Here is a 12,755-nt window from a genome sequence, read left to right as displayed (position 1 = left end):
TTTTAATCCTAAAGTTTTGAAGTATTTAACAAGGTGAACAACATCCTGTTGGGAAAAAAAGAAGCAGTAATCAACTTTAAATTGTGAATGTGTAACAATTGTGGAATCAAAAGGCCATTTCAGTCATTTTAACTCCAACTTTCGAAAGTTCGCATCTATGAAGCACCAAGCAGGATCGTTTTTACTCACACTTCTTTCAATAAAACCGGCATTGTGCCTGAAGGGAACGTTTTGGTTCATTATGTTGTCAATTTTGCAAATGCTGTTCATTGCAAACATTTATGACACAGCATTCTTGATCAATTCCAGACATCTGATGGTAACTGATATCGATTTTAAGCTTAATCCAAGACTAAGTTTGATCTGACCCCAAAGTCTCTGCAGAAGCACAGTCTTCTGTGGAGCTCACACACACACAGTTGTGTTTTTGTGTCTTCTGGGGACTTTATATTGACTTCCATTAATGTTCTACAGCATAACCCTTACACCATCCCTAACCATCACGTACCTGACTCTATGCCTAAAAAACACATACCTAACCCCTAACCCATAAACAGCATTTCCCCTCATGGGGACCAAGAAATGTCCCCACAAGAAACACTGGTCTTCACAACCCCACAATGTAGACAGAAATAGGTCCCCACAAAGATACAAAAACCTGATTCACACACATACACACACTTGGAGCCCCCACCTGGCCGATTTTGCTTGGCACTTGAGGAATGACACAAACAGAGCCGGCGGCCCCCGGAGGCAGAACGGCGGCTCTGTTTGTTTACAGGGATGGGATTGTACCACCGTGTGCGGGACGAAGCCCTGGCTCCAGGGCTCCAGCGGACCCCCGCCTCATACCTCCCCTCCCCTTCAGCACAATAAATCACTTAGCTGTAATTGCTGCAGCGTTACACGCATCACTGGAAAAGTTCAACCATTAAACAACAAACGCCGTTAGAGCTGTTCGGTGGGAGGCCGCGCAGTGTAAAGTAATAGCCAATGTTCTTGTAGCGCTGACAGCAAGAGGGTAAGAACCATCTGTCTGCAGAGGACAATGGGAAGACTGATGCAGGGGCTGGAATAAGAGGAGGGAGGACTCGGACTGAATCGGCTGATGCACACCTTCAACAAGCTTCTCTGTATCTGATTAGATCAAGGATGTCTAGTTCACTCCTCTACAATAGTTGAGGTTTATGCGGTAGATGAATTTGAATCTATTTTTCGTTCTCCGGAAGAATCCTGGAGTCTGCTACAACCATCTGATCGCACCGTTCTGGGCTGCAGAAAGCCCTGAAGGACCTCCTCCTGCTAACTATTGTTGTTTGGTTCTCCCAGGGTTGTCCTGTGATTAAAATTATACCAGGTCCAGAGCTTAGGTGAAGGCTGAAATTTAATTACACTGGAAGTTAGAACTCAACACAAACTGCAGCTCTGAAAACCAGTGGCTTATTTATTGTGCTCAGAGAACAGACTAACTGCAATTAACAATGAAAGATGTTTTTTTTTAAGCTTTCAAACGATGCTACATGTTCATTGAGAAATGCTGCCAGACAGAACTGTGTTTGTGACTGATTATCTGACAAAGGTGCAAGAAAACCCCCAAACAAAAGCAAAAAACAATCTAAACAAAACAAAAACAAGTTATTACTTCAAGTCTCATTAAATTTTTAGATCCAGATACATTTGGGTCCCTAGATACTTGTGGTCTTTTATTGAAGCAAACCCAGAGAAAAGCTACCAGTTCTCACAGATATATGTGTTTTTCACAGTTTCTTCAGGTCTTAAAAATACAGTCGACATGTTTCTGCTTCCCAGCTAATATTTCCTTCAACAGGTACAGGTTTAGAGCAGAGGCAAGTCCAACTAACATCTCTGAACCAAAATCAACCAATTGTCACTTTTGGCCCAAAACAAGCAGCAAGTTCAACTAACGTCTCTACTCTGAGTCAAATCTGAGTCAAGCAGCAGGTTTAACCAATGTCTCTCTCTGAAATTAGTCCTGGAAAAGATGCAACTAGCACCTCTCAACTATAAGCAAGAGCAGAAGGTCTAGCCACCACTTCTGATTCAAGACCAGCAGCTGGTGCGGGCTACTCACAGTGTGGACTCTCCTTCCCGCCAGCCTTCAGCAGCAGCTTGGCAATGGGTGTGTTGTTGGTCATGATGGCAATGTCGAGCGGCGTCAGGCCCTGGCTGTTGGGTGTGTTCAGGTCCAGCTCCTCGGCAGAAAACTGGTACAGTAGAATCTGCACGGTGTCCAGATCCTGCTGCTCCACGGCATCGAAGATGCAGTCGCTGCCCTGCATCGTCTGAAAGGAGCATCATGGTTACTCAAGTTTAAATGTTCGTTTCTGAGGTACAGCAATGATGTCCGTGGGTCAATTTGACCCGGGGGAGTGTTTAATCATGCAATAGTGTCAGAAACCAAAAAAAAAATTCCTCCAAAACATTTTTGTGTCTGATTATTAAATCCAATACTGACCATTTCAACCAACATTTGTGCATTGATGCTTTTTTGTTTCTCACAAATGAAGGATCAATGACCACAACCTACTCATTTACTCATTTACTCACTGACAAAAACCTAGACATAAAAAAACAATAAAATCCTCGAAATTGATCTTTGGTAAAAAAAATAAATAAATAAAAAATAAAAAAAATGATATCACATTAATTTTTTTTTCAATGGGTGATCTTTATAATTGAACTTGAGACACACATACTGTTCAGGGTCAAATTCACCTGCTGATTAAAATCAAGATAAATGAGTCATGTAGAGAGTATTTATTTTTTCCTCCACTTCTGCTGAGTGTCACTCAGTGTGGGTGGAGTTTGTCCACAGGAACAGAAAAGGTTCTCGTCAAAGGTTGTATGAACACCTGCTTTCTCGCAGTTTCCTAGTGAAGTAAAGAGAATAGTGAGAAAGTGGGTTTGTGTGTGTCGAGGTGTGTATGTGTTGTGTGGTGTGTTTGTGTGTGTGTGGTAAAATATGGTTCATAGCTGCAAGGAAACAGAGAATTGGACATTTTTTAATCTTTTTTTGCACATTAACTTGACTGCCGGGTCAAACTGACCCGAACAGTATCTATGTAAAAAGTAAATCCAGGGGGGGTTGCAAATGTGTAAAATGAATAAATTTTCAATTTATATATAGCGTGTACCTATTAAGACAAATAGAAAAAGTTTCATGCAACAAAAAATACTTCCAACTATTTAAAAAAAAAAAAGTTAAACTTTAAAAACAGTCAATTTGACCCACAACAAAACAGGAGGGTTAAGATGCTGTTTTCCTCCCGTAAAACATGATCCGAAGTTGAACAGGCTTTCTGAAGGCCTTCAAAAAGCTTTCCTGCAGTTCAACAGAGAAACATTTCCAAAGGAACATTTGCTTGTGAACACACTTCACTCTGTGACCTGTGAGTCATTCAGAGATTTTAAAGACTTCATGTCTCTTTGAATCTCGTTACGGCCTTAAGAATAGGAACTAACAGTCTCATACACATGAAAGTCTGGAGCAAAGGTGGGAAAATGTGTAAAGTGGAGGCAGATAAGGTCTTAAGTCTGCAGATAGACTGATTTTCAGTATTTCTTTTCAATGGACTGCGGCTACACAAGACTAAAAAGTCGGGGAAGAAAACCACAGCAGGATGCTTTGAGGATGTTAGCTTGGAGGATGAGAACTAATATTACACAAAAAGATCTCCTGCAGAACTTCCTGACTCTTGCTGAATGTTTTGGGATCCTCGTCGTCTTTCAGCATGCAGGTGTCGGTGTTGGGCATTAAGGGTCTGAACAGGGAGTGTTAAATGTCAGTGAAGCGTCGCGTATTGATCGGCTCTTCATCCGTCTGCGTCTTTCCTTTCATGTCTGCTGTTGTGGCTGGTCTGTAAATGTCAGTAGGCTGGCAGAGAATTCTGGAAGGCTTTCAACGCCCACACACACGCTCGCGTGTGCACTGCAGCGTGATCCATCCTCACTTGATGAGTCTAAGTGACCAAATGTTTCGCAGGGCGACGGGAAGGACATGATGAAGGAAGCTGAGAAACAAAGCTAAGCTGTTTCAGAGACGGACAGAGCACCACTGAGCATGGCACCGCGCCTCTAAGCAGCGGCAACGGTAGTTTTCCACTTTCCCACAGCCCAAGGCAGTGGCTCAAAGATCCAGTTACCGTCGCAGAGTTGGCACGCTGCAGACATCACCGTTAACAGGATCAGCGAAGCAGCGAACGAGACGGTTATTGATCCATCGGCCTGAGAGCCGAGCGGACCTGCAGCTTTCCAGGGTTCTCCTCCGACATCAACCTTGTCGAAACGCCTCAAGAAGAGGTTCAACATTCCACTGAACTGAAAGCCGATTACTTCAACAATTATTTGTAAACATTTTGGAGGATGTAACATTCCAAAGTATTGTAACTGTTTGTACGCGTCATCCGTCCATCGATTTTGCGATCAAAATCCCTGATTTTGTGGTGCTAATTTACAGATCGATCAATCGATAATTTGACATTGGTTAAGACTAAAGTGGCAGTGTTGTGGAAGCAAGATATTCTGCAACCTGTATATGGGAGTTTGTGGCCATTTCTGTGAAAACTTTGCAATAAACCCACAGCTGTACCGCAAAAAAGTGTTGCAATCCGTTGATTTTGCATAAATGCATGTGAAATTCAGCACAAAAAAAACAATGGAGACAGATGGCAGTAAATAGATAAAAAGCAGCTTTGATTTGATTGATGATCTTGAATTTTCCATTTGTGTGCCCCTCTGGAGTCTGGAGTCTAACATTAAAAGTTACGGCGAGTCAGATATGGCCTTGAGTTTGGTCAGATGAACATTAGCGCCACTCCAAGTTGTGCCTGGATGATGAAGCTCCTCTTCTTCATCCAGAGCCAGAACACCATACAGAGGAAGCTCATTGCAGCTGCTTCTATCCACAGAAGAAAGTTGGAATGCATATGGAGGCAATCATTTCTATATATTAGTTATCAAGTAATATATATGGATTTTGAATTTTTATCCACAAAACAGAAGATGAAGGTTGTTTTCTGAGAACCTTCACAAACTGAGAGACTATTTGAAAGTTCAAAATCATGTCATGATTTAATTACACCACTTCCTTTGAAATATTTTATTAAGACTCATACAATACTGCAGACACAGGAAGCTGATGGAGGTTAATGACTGAGGTGTTGAATAAACACTGTGAGCTTTAAATTAATTAGATTTTCTTTACTCTTTAAGTTGTAATAACCTGGAGAGAATATGGTCAAAAGTTTCTGAATAATTGAATAATTCAAAATCTGTCATATTACTGAACAAAGTGAATATTCCCAGTGTTGACGTCACCTTTATTGCCTTACCTTTTTATTTCTACTGAATCATGCAAAGCAATGATTGCAGGGACTGAAAATGTAAAAACAAACTTTGACGTTTGTGTGTTTATCGATCGATAGGACACGTAGCCGCGTTCAACATTGTCTCTGCTCAACTCACCGAAGCTTTCCGGAGGCGGTCCGTTTTTCCAAAGAAGTAGGCATCTTCAAAGGAGGAGGTGCTTCCCCGCAGCTTTTCCGACAGGTTCCTGTAGAGGCGCTTGGCGGCGCTTGGTGACGTTGGCCCACCGGGACACTTCCTAGTCTGGGACAACTGCAGGTTCTGCATCTGTTGGGTCATAACGCCTGGGAGATGTCTGCAAAAGGAGGGATGTAGAGAAGTTCAATGCCTCTGGGGAATAAAATGAGTGAAGACATCTCAGGCTGTAAGGACCAGATTGTTAAAGAAAGGATAGAAGAAAAGAAGGGTCAAAATTAGTTATATGATGCTAGCATTTAAGCTAGCATTGTTGGGTAACATTAACATAATCCAAAAAGTAGGGTAAATAGTTCTTAGGTCAAAATTAGTTAACAGGCTAATGCTTACTAAAGTGATATTATAATAATTGTTTATGCTAACGTGCTGAGAAACATTATAACTTAATCCATTCAGTAAGCTAATTATGGTTTCTATGTCAAAATTAGCTAGAAAGCTAATATTAGCTTAAATGCTGTCGTTATCATGATAGCACTTAAGCTAATGTTATCGAGATTGTTAGGTAACTTTAACATAATCCAAAGAGTATGGCAAATAGTTTTTATGTCAAAATTAGCTAGAAAGCTAATGTTAGCTTAAATGCTGTTATTATCACGTTTACTTAAACAACGAATACCTGAAACAATAGCTCAGTTAAAGACATTACAGCTAGTATGTCATTTTAAGCAAATACTGTCAGTCAGTAATATAAAAACAAAGATTTGTTTTAGTTCCTCTCAAGGTTTTCCCTCAGAAGCACTGACCTTATGATCCTCGACAAAATCAAATCAAAACACGGGAAAGATATGAAACAAAAATCTAATCAAATCAAATGTTATTTGTATAGCACATTTCAGCAGCAAGGCATTTCAAAGTGCTTTACATCAAATCAAACACAAAAACACAATGCAACATAGAATCAACAATAAAAACATTAAGTCAAGTTCCATCAGTAAATTTGTAATTGATTACGTTTCAAATACAATCCTAAACAGGCTGGTTGTTAGTCGAGATTTGAAGGAAGTCAGTGTTTCAGCTGTTTTACAGTTTTTTGGAAGTTTGTTCCAGATTTGTGGTGCATAGAAGCTAAATGCTGCTTCTCCTTGTTTGGTTCTGGTTCTGGGGATGCAGAGCAGAACCAGAACCAGAACCTGAGAGTTCTGGAAGGTTGATACAACAGCAGCAAATCTTTAATGTATTGTGGTGCTAAACCATTCAGTGATTTATAAACTAACAACAGTATTTTAAAGTCTATACTTTGAGCCACAGGGGAGCCAGAGGAGGGACTTTAAAACTGGTGTTATGTGCTCTATCTTCCTGGTTTTAGTGAGAACGCCAGCAGCAGCATTCTGGATCAGCTGCAGCTGTTTGATTGATTTGTTGGACAGACCTGTGAAGACGCCGTTACAATAATTAATGCGACTGAAGATAAACACATGGATGAGTTTCTCTAGATCTGGCTGAGACATTAGTCCTTTAATCCTAGAAATGTTCTTCAGGTTATAGAAGGCCGACTTTATAACTGTCTTTATGTGGCTCTGATGAGCATATAAATATTAAACATTTACATGCTCTGGGAGCATATAAATATTGAATAAGAGGGGTCCTAGGATTTAATCTTGGAGTACCCCACATGTGACCTTTGACCTCTTTGATGAGAAGGTTCCAATTGAAACAAAGAAATCCCTGTTTTTTATGTAAGATTCAAACCAGTTAAGCACTGGACCGGAGAGTCCGATCCAACTCTCCAGTCGATTCAGTAATATGTCATGGTCAACACTGAGGTCCAACAGAACCAGCACTGTGGTTCTCCCACAGTCCGTATTTATATGGATGACATTGAACACTTTTACGAGGGCAGTTTGCTGTGGTGAGACCGGAAACCAGACTGGAAGGAGTCAAAGCAGTTGGTTATTGTTAGGAAGCTATTTAACTGTTTAAACAGCTTTTTCAATAACTTTGCTGATGAATGGGAGGCTGGAGATCGGCCTGTAATTCTGTAGTAGTGATTTGTCCAGATTGTTCTTTTTTATCAGTGGCTTGATGAACCAGAATGTTAAAAAAAATGTCATGGCAATACCATGTCAAGAATGCTTTTCAGACCACAATGCTGGGCCTGCAGTGACAAGGGTGGAGTAAATATGCTCTGTGTGACAAAATATTTCTAACACACATCGGTGCTTTGAAATGTGAAAACATGCCAGTTATGTGTTTCTTTGCAATGTGACTTTAAAAGGACTAAAGTAATTTTTTTAAATCACAGTGTTACTGATTGAGGTTGCAGCTCCTTCCTCTCCACGACGGTCAGATGTTCAAGCTGCTTCTCCACATGAACCCGCTGACCTTTGAGGTTCTGACAGGAAAGACCTGACCTCTCCAGAGAAGCCGCATGGCTTCTGCTTCCGGTAACCTGCAGCTTTAAGGCCCCGCACCGGCGGAGTCCAACAACACAATCAACATGAGTGACCTTTCAACTGACATTGTTGCCCTTTCTACAGACAAATGTTTGCTTCTCCTTTCTTTTTATCCACATTTAACTTTTTGCAAAACAGGATCTAAGACCAGTCTGTCGGTCTGTAACTGCCTCCAAGTCGGGATAAAGACGGGAAGATTTTCTAAGCTCTTCATCGTCAAATTACATACGGCAGCTGGGAAATTATTTACAGAGAGGATCTTTATTTAATCTGGTTTGTGTTTGATTTGAGTGACTAAATATGAGGACATTTATGCAGCATTTAGGCTTAATCAAACCGCTAAATGTTCTGTATCATGAAGACCAGGAGACACAACAGACAACGTCAGGGATAAAGTGCAAAACTAGATTTGGATGTTTACCAGGGAAAGCAGTGAAATATGGTAACTGGAGGAGGCTTAGAGATCCATTGCTCAGGTAGACACATGTTTGACGGGAAAACTATTAGTGGAACACTCCACAAATCCAGCCTTTTTGGAAGAATGCCAAAAGGAAAAACCAATTGTTGTCAACAAAAGCCACGAAACATTCTTCTGGAAGTTTCCCACACTCCAACACACAAGGAGAAGAAGGCACTCTGTTTAGATCAGACTCAAACTGCTCTTTATGGACTACATACAGGCCATATCTCTCTCCCAAAAATGGCCTTCATGCTCCTACATGGAAAAATACAAAGTCCCTTCTGGAATCCTGTATTATTTTTCCTCGATAACGCAGAACAATTCAAGTTGTTGGGTCTGTTTTCAAGCTGCTGGGCATCGATGATGGCACATCAGAAACCAATTTGGCGTCGCCTTTGGAATCAAACCGGTTAGACGTCGTCTTGCTCCCTGCTTTTTCTTGTTACGAGGTGATGCGGTGAGCCAAATAAGAGTTTCCTGTTCCTCGTCCCCCCCGCAGCTCTTTGCATACTCATTATGTGCGAAGCAGCTGCTAACAGCGTTGCGGCTGGAGGAAACACACCTGCAGTGTGTCGGCAGTCTCGGGTTCCACCTGATTGTTGAGCACTCGGCCCAGCGGGACGTCGGCTTCGGCGATTGGCTCGGCGTGTTAATGTTGCAGTCGTTACATAAGGCCTAATGCCTCTGTAGTAAATCTGCTAGGAGCAGAGCCACATTAGTGAGGGTGATTATGTGGCAAAGCTGCTAATAGCTCATTTTCAGCGTTCACAGGAAATTTGATAAGCAATAAAATCCACTGATGAACCAATAATCTGCTACATGTTTTTGTGTGTGTGCCTGTGCGTGTGGGGGCTTGTGTGTGGGCGTGTGCATGTGTGCGAGTGCGTGTGCGCGCATGTGTTTTTCAGAAGTTTTAAAATGATAAAACAGAGATCGTCATGCGGGACAGAGGTTTTTCTATCGCATTAGGAAGAATCAATAGGTCCAAAAATGACACGAGATTTTGCACTGCTTTATTATTCATTAAACAAAGACTAAACCAAATCCCAGTGAGCCAAGTCCACCTCATAATCCAACAGTTTGTAGAGTTTCTAGTTCAACAGTTTCTAGTTTCCAGTGAAAATACTCTTGAATTAAGACAAAACTAACTCACAAGTAACCTTTTTGGAAGATATAGCAGCTTATTTTAAGTCAATACTGCCTTAATAATAATGAAGAAGTGTTAATTCCACTGGCAGATTATTTCACTTATAACAAGGGGAAATTGTTTTGTTATAAGTGAAATAATTTACCAGCTAATGTAGCATTTTTTTCATCAATATTAAGGAATTTTTCACTTACAACAAGCTGCTATATCTTGCTGAAAGGTTAGCTGTGAGTTTGTTTTATTATTTCAAGGGTACTAAGATATTTGCACTAGACACTAGATCGAAAATACTTAATATTTTGTGAGTTTGGAGGAATTTTGCCCCACTTATTCTTCTAACATTGCATCAGTTCACTGAGTTGAAAGTGAACCTCTGGAACACACCTGAGAGAAAACAAGTTTCTTTGATCTTGTACGTGTGTTGAACTACTGCCTGGACTTGTGTAGCGCTTTATCAGATCCGAGGACTCCAAGACGCTACACCCCATTCATTAACGCCTACACACATTCACACACTAATGCTGGTAAGCTGCCTTCTAGCTACAGCTGCCCAGAGGAAGACTGACAGAAGGGAGGCTGCCATTTTATCGGTACCATGGGCCCCTCTGACCACCACCAAGTGTTTTGCTATAAGGGAAACAATGGCAAAGTGACAGAAAGACGGATTTGTGGGGGATTTGGTTGTTTTATTTTTGGGTAATGTTTGAAGATAAAATGGAATACGATTAGAAACACAATGAAAATGAGATCATTTCCATTGACTATCCTTCAGAAAAAAACGTAAATTACAAAACAATGGGTTGATTTGATTGCAATATTTTTGTATCACAAACTTCAGGACTGTCTTCCCTTGAGAAAGACAGTGATGCTGCCACCAGAGCAGAGCTCACTTAGCATCGACAGGAATTGGTACACACTGGATGAGCAGACCTTAGATTGGCTTATCGAGACAACAAGACTTTAGGAAACTCCACTGACTCATTAAGAACAGAACTTTTTTAGTTCCATTTAAACTCTTTATCAAGTGTTAAAGTTGTTTTTTTTATTTATTTCGATTCAAACAGGTAACAAAGTGAATCGAAATATGTTACCTGGACCCTTTTTCAGGCTTAAGAGAATGAAAACCGAGATGCTGCCGCAGATTTAATTTTCTAATGTGTTGTTTTAGCGGGAAGCTGTGAAAAGACAACGAAAAGGACCCTCTTCAGGTTCACCAGTAAGCTTATAATCCGTCCACGCACGCCGAAGTGCGCAAAGAGCAGCTTTAATCACGCTTTCTGAAGTGAAAACAAGAGAACGGGGGACTCATCCTCCCCCGACATCCAGCTGATGGGAAAACACGACCTCGCCGAACTGAAAATGACATTCAGCGGAAACTTCTGAGAGCATCTCCCGTCCTGCGGCTCCAAACACGGAGAGCGTTTTCTTTTTTTCTTTTTCTTTTGTTCCACTCCGCGGCTCTGATGGCTCTGCTCACAGCGCGGGAAAAGTCGGATAGGAACCAACCAGCGCAACAAGAGCAACAATTACACACTCCACTGGGTCCATCGGCAGATGGGGAGGGATGTCAGAGTGCGATGGAGACACACACACACACGTACGCACGCGCCCACTCAGCGGGTTCAGAGTGTTTGAGGGGGAAGTAATCGACCTTCAGTTGCAGAAGAAGAAGAAGAAGAAGAAGAAGACAGCAGCGATAATAAAAGATTCGCACTATAGAACATCGAGTTCGGAGCTAGTAGTTATGACTTTATTACATTACAGATGGCAAACTCTTTGAAAAAAGGCAGCCAGAAAATATCCAGTTTTTCTGCTTTTTTTTTTTCCTGGCAGAAAAACTGCCAGAAAATATTTGTGTATTTTGGAGCGTCTCCAAATACACATGTCAGATATGAACTGTGGGCTACATAGCTGCTTTTCTGTGGATCCCTCACCGAACCGATTTATTCAAATCAAATGCATACGAGGCTTAAAGGAGAAATGTGTCTGAACGAGCAGCAGCTTCTTAAAGAGACAGAGGCCCAATATGCAACTTTAGGAATTTCTTCTAAGATTGAGCTGTTCTTTTCTACAGGGCAGTCTAATAAAATTTTAAAGAGTCAATGAGTCAAAGGCCACTTTATTAGGGACCCTTGACTCAATTCGAGCATCTTAGGAATTTAAGTAGAAAATATGTGCTAGGCTACATTAAAGAGATTGTTTCAGCTCAATAGCTTAAATCAAGCCCTCTACAGAATTTGTCAGAATACAAGAACATGGATTTCTCAGGAATCAAAATGCAATTAAAACCACTTGACCCTCCACGCGACTCTAAGTGAGCACTCTGCTGGTGTTTCTTGTTGTGTGAAGGATGAGACAAGAAGCCCGCTGATAAAATCCTACTCGGATTTTCAGAGTTGAGGCTCTCACAATGCCATTTCCAATTGGGAGCTTTTTGTTGCTGCTGTGTGATCTCCTGGCAAAATAAGCAGCACGTCGATCCAGTGCCACCTGGTTTAGAGGGAGATTAAATTCACATTTTGTTTTCTGTCCCTTTTTTGTCTCTTTTTCCCTTTGGAATGTGTCATTATCTTCCAAGCAAGGCTCCAATACTGCCAAGAAAGTATCAACAAGCAAAGCGCTCTGAAAGTAAAAGCAAAAACATGCCCACTTGCACTGCAGCAGTTAATAACACAGAGATGACTGGCCGAAAATTCAGCATACCAATGGTTTTCCCTCCATTATCGAAACATGAGGTTCAATGGAGAAACGTTACAATGATGTGCTGAAGGCGGATTGCTCCCTGTCAGAGAAATGTATTTGTAGGACTGAGAAGTCTACAAATAGATGCTGCAAGTTTCTGACTTTTATCTGTCGACGTGTTTTCCAAAGCACGCCTCGTTTTATTCCACTAGGGCGCAGCAACTTGGGTGCTCGTTCAACTCCTTCGTAGTTTCATTTCTACCCCAGAGAAACAAAGTCGTGCTGATTGTGAGAACCTTTGATCAGCTTCAAAAAGGTAAAGATACCTTCAGTTCAAAGAGATTGTTAGAATTGTGTAAAAACGTAGAATTTCATTGAATTTAATTCTCAAGCTAAAGGCTCCCTTAATGCATTGTTCAGTATCTGATTAGGATGCTGTAATTATAGCTTATCAGGTTTTTCATACATCAGCTGGTCAATGAATGAGGTGAGC

The 12,755-nt window shown here is 41.2% G+C and overlaps 1 protein-coding gene across 5 annotated transcripts in view; it reads right to left on the bottom strand.

Annotated features, from left to right (window-relative positions):
- ankfn1 (ankyrin repeat and fibronectin type III domain containing 1) overlaps positions 1 to 12,755 on the bottom strand; it is a 100,476-nt gene that overhangs the window by 26,512 nt on the left and 61,209 nt on the right. For all 5 annotated transcript variants that reach the window (XM_044102239.1, XM_044102240.1, XM_044102241.1 and 2 more), the window contains 2 exons: positions 5,485 to 5,680; positions 2,093 to 2,303 (listed from right to left, as the gene is read on the bottom strand). In XM_044102239.1, the coding sequence (XP_043958174.1) occupies positions 2,093 to 2,303; positions 5,485 to 5,680 (407 nt within the window). The remainder of the gene's footprint in view (positions 1 to 2,092; positions 2,304 to 5,484; positions 5,681 to 12,755) is intronic.

This window comes from Gambusia affinis, linkage group LG20 (genome assembly GCF_019740435.1).
Source record: "Gambusia affinis linkage group LG20, SWU_Gaff_1.0, whole genome shotgun sequence".
Classification (NCBI taxonomy): Eukaryota; Metazoa; Chordata; class Actinopteri; order Cyprinodontiformes; family Poeciliidae; genus Gambusia; species Gambusia affinis.
The sequence above is the reverse complement of the archived record's forward strand: the minus strand, read 5'-3'. Positions and strand labels throughout refer to the sequence as shown.